Source organism: Anomaloglossus baeobatrachus, chromosome 1 (genome assembly GCF_048569485.1).
Source record: "Anomaloglossus baeobatrachus isolate aAnoBae1 chromosome 1, aAnoBae1.hap1, whole genome shotgun sequence".
Classification (NCBI taxonomy): domain Eukaryota; kingdom Metazoa; phylum Chordata; class Amphibia; order Anura; family Aromobatidae; genus Anomaloglossus; species Anomaloglossus baeobatrachus.
In genome coordinates this window covers 706,018,744-706,032,438 of record NC_134353.1, presented here as the reverse complement: position 1 = coordinate 706,032,438, position 13,695 = coordinate 706,018,744, and the positions used below count along the sequence as shown (strand labels likewise).

At 41.6% G+C, this 13,695-nt stretch overlaps 1 protein-coding gene across 1 annotated transcript in view; it reads left to right on the top strand.

Moving 5' to 3' along the window:
• Positions 1-13,695, top strand: part of MAPK1 (mitogen-activated protein kinase 1) — a 107,846-nt gene that overhangs the window by 43,571 nt on the left and 50,580 nt on the right. Inside the window, exon 2 of the mRNA XM_075321205.1 lies at positions 12,313-12,495. Within this exon, the coding sequence (XP_075177320.1) occupies positions 12,313-12,495 (183 nt within the window). The remainder of the gene's footprint in view (positions 1-12,312; positions 12,496-13,695) is intronic.

Below are 13,695 nucleotides of genomic sequence, written 5' to 3'. Positions count from 1 at the left end.
GGGAGCAGCGCACAATGCTTAGCGCTGGCTCCCTGCTCTCCTACTTACAGCACACATCAGGTTAATTAACCCGATGTGTCCTGCAGCTAGCTACATGTGCACAGAGCAGGAGCGGCAGCACAGCCAGTGAGAGCGGGGGAGGCTGGTATCAAAGGTAAATATCGGGTAACCAAGGACAGGGCTTCTTGGTTACCCGATGTTTACATTGGTTACCAGCCTCCGCAGAAGCCGGCTCCTGCTGCCTGCACATTTAGTTGTTGCTGTCTCGCTGTCACACACAGCGATCTGTGCTTCACAGCAGGACAGCAACAACTAAAAAATGGCCCAGGACATTCAGCAACAACCTCACAGCAGGGGCCAGGTTGTTGCTGGATGTCACACACAGCAACATCGCTAGCAACGTCACAAAAGTTGTTCGTTAGCAGCGATGTTGCTAGCGATGTTGCTTAGTGTGACGGGGCCTTTAGCCTAATACTTGGTTGCACAACCTTTAGCCAAAATAACTGCGAACAACCGCTTCCGGTAACCATCAATGAGTTTCTTACAATGCTCTGTTGGAATTTTAGACCATTCTTCTTTGGCAAACTGCTCCAGGTCCCTGAGATTTGAAGGGTGCCTTCTTCTCCAAACTGCCATTTTTAGGCTAGGTTCGCACACTGCGTCTTTTTGACGCTGCGTTTTTGTGCGTTTTTGGCCGCTAAAAACGCACAAACGCACCTGCGTCGAAAAAACGCATCAAAAAACGCATGCGTTTTTGCTGCGATTTGGTGCGTTTTTGGCTGCGTTTTGCTGCGTTTTTGATCTCTGCGTTTTGCGGACATGTCCATTTTTTTTTTTTTTACTCAAACGCAGGTAAAAAAAACAGATGTGTGCGGACAGCAAAAATGAAAACTCATAGACTTTGCTGGGGAAGCAAAGTCCTGCAGTTTTGAGGCCAAAAACGCACCTGAAAAACGCGCAAAAACGCCGCGAAAAACGCACTGTGCGCACATAGCCTAAGATCTCTCCACGGGTGTTCTATGGGATTCAGGCCTGGACTCATTGCCCACCACTTTAGTAGTCTCCAGTGCCTTCTCTCAAACCATTTTCTAGTGCTTTTTGAAGTGTTTTGAGTCATTGTCCTGCTGGAAGACCCATGACCTCTGAGGGAGACCCAGCTTTCTCACACTGGGCCCTACATTATGCTGCAAAATATGTTGGTAGTTTTTCAGACTTCATAATGCCCTGCACACGGTCAAGCAGTCCAGTGCCAGAGGCAGCAAAGCAACCCCAAAACATCAAGGAACCTCCGCCATGTTTGACTGTAGGGGACCATGTTCTTTGAATGTTTCTTTTTTTCCCTGTAAACTCTATGTTGATTGCTTTTCCCAAAAGCACTACTTTTGTCTCATCTGACCAGAGAACATTCTTCCAAAACGTTTTAGGCTTTCTCAGGTACGTTTTGGCAAACTCCAGCCTGGCTTTTTTATGTCTCGGGGTAAGAAGTGGGGTCTTCCTGGGTATCCTACCATACAGTCCCTTTTCATTCAGACGCTGACTGATAGTACGGGTTGACACTGTTGTACCCTCGGACTGCAGGGCAGCTTGAACTTGTTTGGATGTTAGTCGAGGTTCTTTATCCACCATCCGCACAATCTTGCGTTGAAATCTCTCGTCAATATTTATTTTCCTTCCACATCTAGGGAGGTTAGCCACAGTGCCATGGGCTTTAACCCCTTCAGCCCCCGGGCACTTTCCGTTTTTGCGTTTTTTGTTTTATGCTCCATTTCTTCCGAGAGCCGTTACTTTGTTATTCCGTCAATCTTGCCATATGAGGGCTTGTTTTTTGCGGGACGAGTTGTACTTTTAAATGAAACCATAGGTTTTACCATATGGTGTACTGGAAAACAGCAAAAAAACTCCGTGTGGAAAAACTGCAAAAAAGTGTGATCGCACAATAGTTTTTGGGATGTTTTATTCAGTGTTCACTATAGGATAAAACTGATGTATGCTACGTTTTGATCGCCTGTTATTGCATTTTGCGTAAAACTTGCGGCGACCAAAAAACGTAATTTTGGCGTTTGGTAAATGGCGCAGTGGCAAAAAAATTCCAATCAGATTAATTGATTTAATATTTTGATCGGGCATTTCCGAACGCGGCGATACCAAATATGTGTATATTTATTTATTTTTTAACCCTCTAATTTTCAATGGGGGGAAAGGGGGGTGATTTAGTTTTTTTTTTATTTTTTTTTTTTTTTTTTTTTTTTTTTTTTTTTTTACTAGTCCCCCTAGGGGGCTATAGCGATCAGCAATCCGATCGCTATTATCTATCTGCTGATCACAGCTATACAGCTGTAAACAGCAGATTCAGTGACTTTGATTTTCCCTCTGCTCTCGTCCGAGGGGAAAATGAAAGTGAAACATCATAGCTGCAGGCGTCATCACATGACCCTGTGCTACGATGGCAACCACCGATAGTCACGTGATAACACACCTGACTTGCGGTGGGGGCGGCGGTAAGTAAAAAAACATGGCCGCGCGCGTTTAGATCTTGCTGCCAGACTTTGGCAGCAAGATTTAAGGGGTTAATGGCCGCGGGTGGAAGCGATTCCACCCGCGGCTAGCAGGCACACATGTCAGCTGTTGAAAGCAGCTGATGTGTGCCGATCCACACCGCCTGCCCGCGGCAGGGGGCGGGACTTAACGGGACACGTCCTGGACGGATAGATCCGTCCAAGGTCGTGAAGGGGTTAAACTTCTTGATGACACTGCGCACCGTAGACACAGGAAGTTTCAGGTCTTTGCAGATGGACTTGTAGCCTTGAGATTGCTCATGCTTCCTCACAGCTTGGATTCTCAAGTCCTCAGACACTTCTTTGGTCTTCTTTCTTTTCTCCATGCTCAATGTGGTACACTCAAGGACACAGGACAGAGGTTGAGTCAACTTTAATCCATGTCAACTGGCTGCAAGTGTGATTTTAGTTATTGCCAACACCTGTTAGGTGCCACAGGTAAGTTACAGGTGCTGTTAATTACACAAATTGGAGAAGCATCACATGATTTTTCACACAGTGCCAATACTTTTGTCCACCCCTTTTTATGTTTGGTGTGGAATTATATCCAATTTGGCTTTATGACAATTTTTTTTTTCTTTCATTGAAGACAAATTAAATGAAGATAATACCAAAGAATTTGTGATTGCAATCATTTTCAAGAAGAAACGGAGTATTATCTGACAGAATTGCAGGGGTGCCAATACTTTTGGCTAGCACTGTATAAATCCCATTCAATATATCCCTATCCCATTTGAATGTTTGGGGTTTTTTTTTCTTTAGGGTGCAAACATATCCTTATGTATCTTATCCCTGTGTATGCCTTATGTTACAACTTGGTGAAAGAAGGTTGATTGTATGGTGGTCTATTTTTCAGTTAGACCATGTATTTCCGCATAACATAGTTATTACGTGTCTAAGGATCCATTGGTTTTTGATGACCTTTATCTAATCTAACATGTATGCCCATCTCGTAGGAGTTGTACCCTTTCAAAGATTTTTACTCAGGGAGGTAAAAAAAAAAAGCTAAACTGAGCTTTTACAAAGCCTCCTCCCGCTGCAGCTCTGCCTCTCAACATTGCTTTGGTGATTGTGCTGCAGTAGTGATGATTACAACGCTGCAGCCAATCACTGATCTCAGTTTCTAGAGCCATCTGTATCAACGCCCCGTTGAGGTTAGCATTTGGCTCAGCGGTGTTATGGCGACACTGCTTCAGCCACAAGCACCAAACCAATGGTGAGAGGCAGAGGTGAACTCTGAGAGGTCTACCGTATTTTTCAGACCATAAGACACACCCTGGTTTTAGAGAAGGAAAATAAAATTTTAAGCAAGAAATGTGGTCATAACACAGTTATGGGGCGAGGATCTGCTGCAGACACTATTATGGGGGTAATGTCCCCAAATTCTCTACTAAGGTATCCCATCCTGGTAATGATCCTCCTGCCGTGTGTGTGTGTATGTATAGGTGTATAGGTGTATGTGTGTGTGTGTGTATGTATATGGGGGTATGTATATATGTATATAGATATATATATATAGATATATATATATATATATATATATATATATATATATATATATATATATATATATATATATATATATATATACACACACATACACACTGCCATCCTGCTATATACCTCATCTTGGTATATGGCCGCATCCTGCTATATACCCCCGTCCTGGTATGTGCTCCCATCCTGCTATATACCCCTGTCCTGCTATATACCCCGTCGCCCTGCTCTATGGGCCGTCATACAGCCAAGTCAGTTTTATGGTAAAATAGACGCTGTAAATAAAAATTCAAAACAAATTGCAGAATTTCACACTTGTTGCTATTTTGCCATACTTGAATTTTTATTTTCCTGCGTACTATAATTACATCATATGATAGAATAATTTGGTGTCATTCCAAAGTACAACTCATCCCCCAAAAAATAAGCCCTCACAAGGCTGTAACAGCAGAAAAATAAGTTGTCTGTTTGAATAACAGAAAAAAACAAAAGCACAAAAACGGAAAATCGCCTGGCCCTTAAGGGGTTAAGGAAAGAAGTAGTAATCTGCAGGTTGCGGGGTGCTGTACCTTTTTTACATTGATATTGGGGCTGAGCTACAATATCGGACACGCTGTAAATCTACAGGTGCATCTCAATAAATTAAAATTCACTTTTTGATATTCTGTTTTAGTAATGCAATACAAAAAGTGAAAGATATTTTCTATAGTCATTACAAACAGTGATCTATTTCAAGTGTTTATTTCTGTTAATGTTGATTATGGCTTAAAGCCAGTGAAAACCCAAAAGTCATTATTATAGAAAATTAAAATAAACACAACACCTGCAAAAGCTTCCTAAGCATTTAAAATGGTCCCTTAGTCTGGTTCAGTGGGTAACACAATCATGATTTCCAGAAGGCAGTCATTGACACACTCTACAAGGAGGGTAAGCCACAAAAGGTCATTTGCTAAAGAAGCTGGCTATGCAGAGTGCTGTATCCAAGCATATTAATGGAAAGTTGAGTGGAAGAAAAAAGGTGGGTGGGTTTGTGTGGCCTGCAAGAGCAGGTCAGAGCGCGGTTAAAGTATGGAACCGGAAGTGTGTGCGGTATTTTCTTGTAAACGGAGTTATAAATTTACAGCAAGCTTTGCTCGTATAGCGAAATACTCGCGCACAGTTTCTCTTAAACCGAGGTTCCACTGTAATCTTTTCAGTTCGTCTTATAATATTCTAATTTTCTTAGATGACTTTTGGGTTTTCATTGGCTGTAAGCCATAATCATCAACATTAACAGAAATAAACACTTTAAATAGATCACTCTGTGTGTAATGACTCTATATAATGTTTCCCTTTTTGAATTGAATTACTGAAATTAACTTTTTGAGGATATTCTAATTTGGGATGCGCTTGTATGTGGAGTTTGTGAGACTCCTTAGGGTTAATATGCTTGTTCTCGGCCACATTCTGCATAGAAAATGAAATGATTGTAAGTGATACTAGAGAATTGAAGTCTTTTTCTAATGTTCTACCACACCCTTTCATGTTTGCTGGCAGGTCGGCCGTGCAGATACTGTGGTTGTGTGTCTTGTAGCTTAGCTGTGACAAGGTTAAACATTAACACTTGGCAATGAAGTAGCTGTGCCTGGAAGAGCATATTGACTTTTACACAGACCTCCGTGGCGTACTGGTCTCTACCCACCATCCACTCCCCTTTATTATGTGTGTGTGTATATGCAAATATGTATATGTGTGTGTGTGTGTGTGTGTGTAATATACATACATATATATGTATATAATATACACACATATATTATATATATGTATATTATAATATATATATATATTTACATTACATATTACAGTGGAACCTTGGATTATGAGCATAATTGATAATTGGTTCCAGGAGTGTGCTCATACACCAAGTTACTCTTATATCAAAGCAAATTTTCTCATAGGAAATAGTTGAGACACAGACAATTTGTTCCACAACACAAGAGTATTTACTGTATTTAAACAAATTTATTACAGTTATACAAAATAATGTACTATATTCATATAAAATTATTATAGTACACTAATACAAAGTACTGTACAGTAAAAAACATATGAAAAATTAAACGACACGTTTGCTTACAATAGAATTATTGGTGTGCGAGAGGTTCAGTATAAGCAATGTACTGTTCTAGTTAGCCGAAAGTATACTATATCCACAAATGCAAATTGATGACATGCTATATAGTATATACCATACTGTACAATGGTATACTGTGTACAGTATACAGTACATATGGACAGAAAATTATCTCCAAAGTGGGCCAGAGCACGGTGAAAGGACAGAACTAGACGTGTGCACAGTGGGAATTTGCTCTTATTGCAGAGCATTGCTCTTAAACCAAGTTACAAATTTGTAAAAAGCTTTGCTTGTCTTGCAAAATGCTCTCAAACCAAGTTACTCTTAATGCAAGGGTCCTGTGTGTGTGTGTGTGTGTGTGTGTGTGTGTGTGTGTATATCTATCTCTATCTGACTGAATTGAGGCTGCTCTCCACATGGTTGTGCCACAGTCCAGCTATGGTCTCGGCATGTATGTTGCATAAAAGCTGGGGGGGGTTGGGTGGAGGGGGGAGAGAGAGCAAAATGAAAAATAATGCAAAGCTTCTCCTATTCACTACAGCTTGAAAAAGGACCACACGTGGATGGTGTGTGTGCTGGCGATGATTTTTATGGACCCATAGACTTGTATCAGTGTTTTTCTTAAACACATGGACACACTATAGACTTTAGTGGCTGTGAATTTGATCAATAAAAATCATGGCTAGAACACATACATGATTCTTGGATTTCTTTTGGTTTGCATCTTTTTTATTAACATTTTACAATTTTAATACAAGAAATACAAGGAATAAGGGAGGAATTAGGGAAAGGGAAAAAGGGAAAACCAACAGTTAAGTGTCGCCTTTATGGCCAATGCTTCAAAAGTATTAACATCAAATGTTATGTCACCAATGTACTTGGAACAACAAAAACAATATACATGAGAAATAATAATTACATGTCAGGAGGCTAAGCTATATGCAGACTAGGCATAAATGTTTTCGCCCATAAAGACCATCTCAATTTGTATTTCAAAAAGTTCTTTTCTTTCAATGCAAAACTATATTCATATGAATTATGTGATATGCGTTCAATAATTTCTACTATGGAAGGTGCCTCTACCTGTCTCCATTTTGAAGCAATAAGATGTTTTACCACAAGTAGAATATGGCAAATTGTGTCTGAATGGGTCTTTAAATTCTTCTATACCAATTAACAATAGTGCCAGATGGGGGGAGAGAATAAAACTCTGTGATGTAACTTTATTTATTAGATCACACACCTCTTCCCACATCTTTTTTAAAGCTGGACAACTCCAAAAACAACTCCAAAAAATATGCAAAATTGACCCATTTTCTCCACACTCTCTCCAGCACAAAGGAGAGTTAGATACGGACATTTTGTGTAGCTTTTGAGGAGTAAAATACCAGCGTGAAAGCACCTTTTAGGCTGGACTCACACGAGCGTATGGCATCCGATGCGAGAGCATCGGATGCGATATGCTAATGTCCCCCGGCTCAGGCTCTGCTGCGAGCGTGAGCCGGGTGTCATGCGACTGTAACCCGATCTTTCGATCGGGTCACAGCTGTGAAGCTGAGTGCAGGCGCTGCGGAGGAGAGGGAGGGGTTAATCCTCCCATCTCCTCCACTGTCAGCCTGTGCGTAGATCGCACTGCACTGGGATAACATCCGAGTGCAGTCCGATGTATCTCTCGCATCCATTCACTTGAATGGGTGCGAGAGATACGGCGGTAGCAGCAAAACGCAGCATGCTGCCGCTTTTCTCGCATCCAGAATCTGGATGCGAGAAAAGCTGACGAACAGCTCAACCTCATTGCCTAACATTGGTCAGAGTGCAATGCGAGAATTTCTCGCATTGCACTCGTCCGATTTTCACGCTCGTGTGAGCGTACCCTTAAAGTAAGTTTCTTGCAACGTGGCGCAGGAAGTGTTGGATAACGTTAAATTTAATGATTTTTGGATTTCTGAAATGAGGCCTTATCTGTTTTTTATTAATTTGGGTGAATTGTGGAAACCAAAGTCTGCATAGCATGTTTTTACCTATAGGCATACAGCTAGCAGCATATCCAGTACATAAGCCGCAGTGTGAACACTCCCTTATTCAGGATGCTTCTTTGTAGAATACAGGTCATATTTATTTATTACTAAACAATACATAACGGTCAATATCATGAAAGGTCATGTAGGTGGAAATGCACTTAGCATGTTGTGCGTGTGTGCTCCTCTCATCAGTACCAGTGTTGTTATAGTAACTAGGAGCAAGGGCATGTCTGCATGCATCACTGCTGCGCACTCCTCCATCAGAGAGGGCTTGTGCTTCAAAGGGGAGAGCGCTCCTGTTACTTATTACATGCTGGTGGGAGCCATTTCACCCACTGGATACTACCAACCTTCCCCAAAGATCCTCTTCATAAAAGTACAGATACTGTATGTTATGCAGCTATATATATTTGGAAATCCTGCTTTCTGATGGGTTAGATCAGTAGGGGTGCACAACAGTTTGTTTGGGGGGTGCAGCAATCTGCATTAGGAGACAATAGCTTTAGATAAGCTCAGTTTGTTATTCATAAAAATAAAACAAAGCAGAAAGTGTCTTATCCGGAAGTGGTTTTGTTTCTTTTTATTTCTCAAGCCACAGGAAGCGGGCCTCTTCCACACTTGATCCCGGTTATGTAGAGATGTGTATTCGTTTCCACCTCTCTAATTCTATCTGGACTTTGAGATTTATCCACACAAGTGTGCCTTGTCAAATTCTGTTTTATTTTGATATCAATAAATTGCCTGGCAATTAGAAAAGATGAATTCGCTCTTTGATTACTGGTTTGCAGCCTGCAGTAACATAACAGCCTGTTGCTTGTTCCCTTTTTTCTTCTGCAGTTTTATGACGGAGCCTGAGGCTGCAGAAATTCGCATTGATTTAATTACACGTGTTCCTTTTATGACCATTATAATCTGGAATCTCCCAGGTACAGCTACACCTATTGGCAGAGCAGGTCTTTACATGCACTACCGAAATACATGGATGTGACATCCAAGTACATTGTAGAGCAGGTCCTAACATGCTATCCAAATAAGGTGGAATCCATTAAAGTACGGTAATGTGTATAGATCCATTCAGTGTTCAGTTATATATTCCAAACCGATACCACATTTTAAGGAAACCTGTCAGAATTGACCCCTATATGCTAAATCCTCCAATGCCTGCAACTTTTTAAACTGTGAACATTCCCATATCTTAGTCAAGGTTCCCTACATTTTGACAAACGCTCTGATATTGTGGGGCCACCTATGCTAATGACCTTGACTAGACCAAGAGTTGTGCGCTCATCGCTCTGCAGTCTTGCCAGTTATGCCAAGATCACCCCCACAGAGGCGTGATTTATGTCCTTGCTATGTCCTTTCCGCCTCTTCCCTGTGCTCTAAAGCCCTCTTGTGTGTGGCATAAGCAGGCCTCTCTTGCCTACATGCCGGATCATACAGTGCTTCCCATCAAGTTGGCAATGCAGACAGCTTGTACGTTTTCTGACCATAGGTTATCTTTATATACCAGATTAAAAGCCCATGGAGAACAGCATGGGCATATAAAGTAAAGCCAGTGCTATACTAGTGCTAGGATGCTGAGTGTAAGCATAGCTTTTGTTCTGAGATTGGATGTTTGATTTCAGAAATATGTGCAAGTAAAGGGGTGTTCACACACTGCATCTTTTACAGCGGTTTTGGTGTATTTTTGAGGTCACAAAGATGCCCCTAAATGCATTCATTTCCTTCTCCCAGCAAAGTCTGAGATTTCTATTTTGCGGTCTACACAGTGCATCTTTTTTTTTTTTATTTTATTTTTTGCTGGTTTTTGAAGATGTAGCATGTCAATTATTTTTGCGTCTTAGCCAGCATTTTTTGAGCCCTTCCAGGCAATAGATTTTACTGATATGCATTGGGCAAAATGCGGTAAAAATGCGTCAAAAACACATGCGTTTTTTGATGCGTTTTGTGGTTAAGAAAAGATGCGGTTTGTGAACAGTCTAAAGCCCCTGCAATGCACTGCTATTTGATTGACAGGCGCAATAGGGGTGGGAATATGTGGGTTGGGTTTGATCTATTCCCACCCCCGGTCTGCCTGCCTAGTCTTGGTAGATGCTAGACTGTATAGGCTGCATTTTTAACACGCCCTTTTCATGTGACAGAAATGACTCATACCTGGAAGGAGCCCATATAGTCTAGCATCTACCAAGGCCATCCGTGTGGCTTCCGTTTTTTTGTGGACCCATTAACTTCTATTGGTCCACAATTTGCGGAACAGAATAGGACATTTTCCAAAATAACGGATTGGACACAGGTGGCACACGTGTGCCATCCGTTTACACAAAACACATAGAAAAAGATGGTCTTATCAGTTGGTCTGCAAAAAAATGGAAAGGAATGGGACAGTCGTGTGAGCACTTACCCAGAGCACTTATAACCGTAGGCGATGCATCATTAATTAGGTTTGCGTAGTCGGAGATGACATGTTTTTTGATTTGTCTCACTAAGGTGACAATACCGAAGGCTCAATAGACTAAATAGATGCTGTAATAGACTAGCTACTAGCTATGCAATAATAAAAATGATGAAATAGATGCAATTTTTCTATAAACCTATATAAGGTGTCACAAGTAACTGCGAACTGCTCTGGATCTTGAAAACTAGAGCCAATCAGCAAATCTAAGCATCATTATTTATCAGCACTACAAAATTACCGTATTTTTCATTTTATAAGACACACTGGATTATAAGACACCACCTTTGGGCACCATTTTCCTTAAGTCCGCTGCAGGGAGATAAAAGGTCCGGAGGTGGCGCGAGCGCTGATGAGATCTTGAGCAGAGCGCTCAATCTGCACACGTATCGCACTGCCGACAGAGTATCTCGCCCGCAGCACTGCCCTGCTCCACTCAGCAGCCAGCACCGCCGACAGAGCACCTCACCTGCCGCACCGCCCTGCTCCGCACAGCAGCCAGCACCGCCGACAGAGCACCTCACCTGCCACACCGCTCTTCTCCACACAGCAGCCAGCACTGCCGACAGAGCACCTCACCTGCCACACCGCTCTTCTCCACACAGCAGCCAGCACCGCCGACAGAGCACCTCACCTGCCACACCGCTCTTCTCCACACAGCAGCCAGCACTGCCGACAGAGCACCTCACCTGCCACACCGCTCTTCTCCACACAGCAGCCAGCACTGCCGACAGAGCACCTCACCTGCCACACCGCTCTTCTCCACACAGCAGCCAGCACCGCCGACAGAGCACCTCACCTGCCACACCGCTCTTCTCCACACAGCAGCCAGCACCGCCGACAGAGCACCTCACCTGCCACACCGCTCTTCTCCACACAGCAGCCAGCACCGCCGACAGAGCACCTCACCTGCCACACCGCCCTGCTCCACACAGCCCCCACTGCAGCCAACACGGCACCCATTCTCCACCCCTCCGGTAAGCTACATTCAAATTTTAAGATGCACCCCTCATTTTACTCCTAACTTTTTGGAGTAAAAGTGCGTTTTAAAATCTGAATACTGTAATTACGTTCAGCTGTTTGCATCTCTGAACCAATTTGGCTGTAAAAACAGTATAATTGGCCTACAACATTGCAATAAACCATTAGATATATGGGTTTCACGACTTATATGGGTGGTGGTGATTCATTAGTATAAGAAAAAGGAAGCGTGTATTTTTTTGTTTTGGCGGATACTTGGTCCGCAAGGAAACCTGAATAGCGCCATTGGCTAAAATAATGTATCTGTTCTATCCATCGAAATATTACCAGTGCAAATATGTGTATGTGCAAATAGACCTTTGAATGAGGCCTAAAAGTAAATCCAGGATTCTGCTACACTTCTTATACTAGGGCAGCAGATAGTTGGTTTTCCGATCATACTTATGTCCATACTTCCAATTATTCTTGCCTTCCGTTATCAAAACTTGACTGTAAAGCACATGTCAACTTCATATTCCTAATGTTAAAATGCTTAAAAGTCATTGAATACATTTACAGTATGATGTATGCAGCAATTATTTTTCCCTTTTAAGTGTTTAGATGTTTGAAATGTATTAAATTTTGCTTAAATGTATTAAATTTTTCTGAAAAATTAACATTTCATTTATTTATTTTTTTTTTTCCCTCTTTTAGTTCTGCATATGACAACGTGAACAAAGTACGAGTTGCTATCAAGAAAATCAGCCCCTTTGAGCATCAGACGTATTGCCAGAGAACATTGAGGGAGATCAAAATCCTTCTGCGCTTTAAGCATGAGAATATTATTGGGATAAATGACATTATTCGAGCCCCGACCATTGAGCAGATGAAAGATGTGTATCCTTTATTACATTTGCTGCTGACAAATTTATTTTTTACCTTCATTTGAATGTACTCTGAATAGAGGTTTAATATGTGATGGTATTATTATGGGGTTTTCTTGCATTAGATCCTGTGTGCACACTGCATTTTTACCCGCGTTTTTTTGTTTTTTTTTGTTTTGTTTTTGCTGCAGAAATTTCTTGAGAAAATGGTTGTAACCTTCCTGCAGACATTCCCCAGCAAAACCTTGGAAAAAAATTAGCTTGTGCGCACACTGTTTTTTTTTTTTCTCCAGAAAATTCTTTCTGTAGATTTTCTTAAGAAAAAGAATGAGCATGTCACTACTTTTCTGCAGGTAGCAGCGTTATTTCACTCCATTGACTGTAATGTAATCATGAAATAGCGCAGGGAATAATGCAGGTAGCAAGTTATGTGCGTTTCATTGCGTCTTCCTGCGTTATTTTGCGTTTTTTGGGACATAATGTTCATCACTGCCCTGTGTTTTGCAGGGAAGTTATGTCATTAGGACAGGAAGAGGAAGTTGAGTAGAGAGTAAACACACACAGATCACGCTCACAGATCACACTCACACACAGACATATAGAATGCACATAGAAATCAAACGCACATATTAAAAACGAAAAAAGTGATGCGGTGGCAATTGGGGTAATAACGAGTTAATGGCAGCGCATCGCTGCCACTAAGTCCTAGCTTAATCATGGCAGCGTCTGAGACAGCTTCCATGATAGCCTGTAAGTAAAGTGAATAAACGACACACCGAAAAATCCTTTTATTTAAAATAACAAAAAAAGCCCCCTCTGACACATACTCAATGCAGCCTTGTTCAGTGAGCGATGCTGCAGGGGTAACTACAGGTCATTTCTCACGATAGGTAATGTGAACACATTACTGCTCGCGAGAACTGCGCTGTGTCCTCACAGGGACTCTATTGATTGATCTGTCCTCTAGCTATTGATTATCGATTTATCTTTCTATCCATCTATCTATTTATCCATCTATTTATATTATTTATTGCTATTAAAGCATTAAAAAACGCAGGGACCAACCTGCAAAAAAATGCACCGAAACGCGGTAAAAACGCATGCGTTTTTCGGTGCGTTTTTTTATGCAGGTGTGCTAATCCTTCACTCAAGAAATTTCCTAAGAAAAATCCTTTATCTAGTGCGAACATAGCCTTAGAATCAAGGTCTGAAT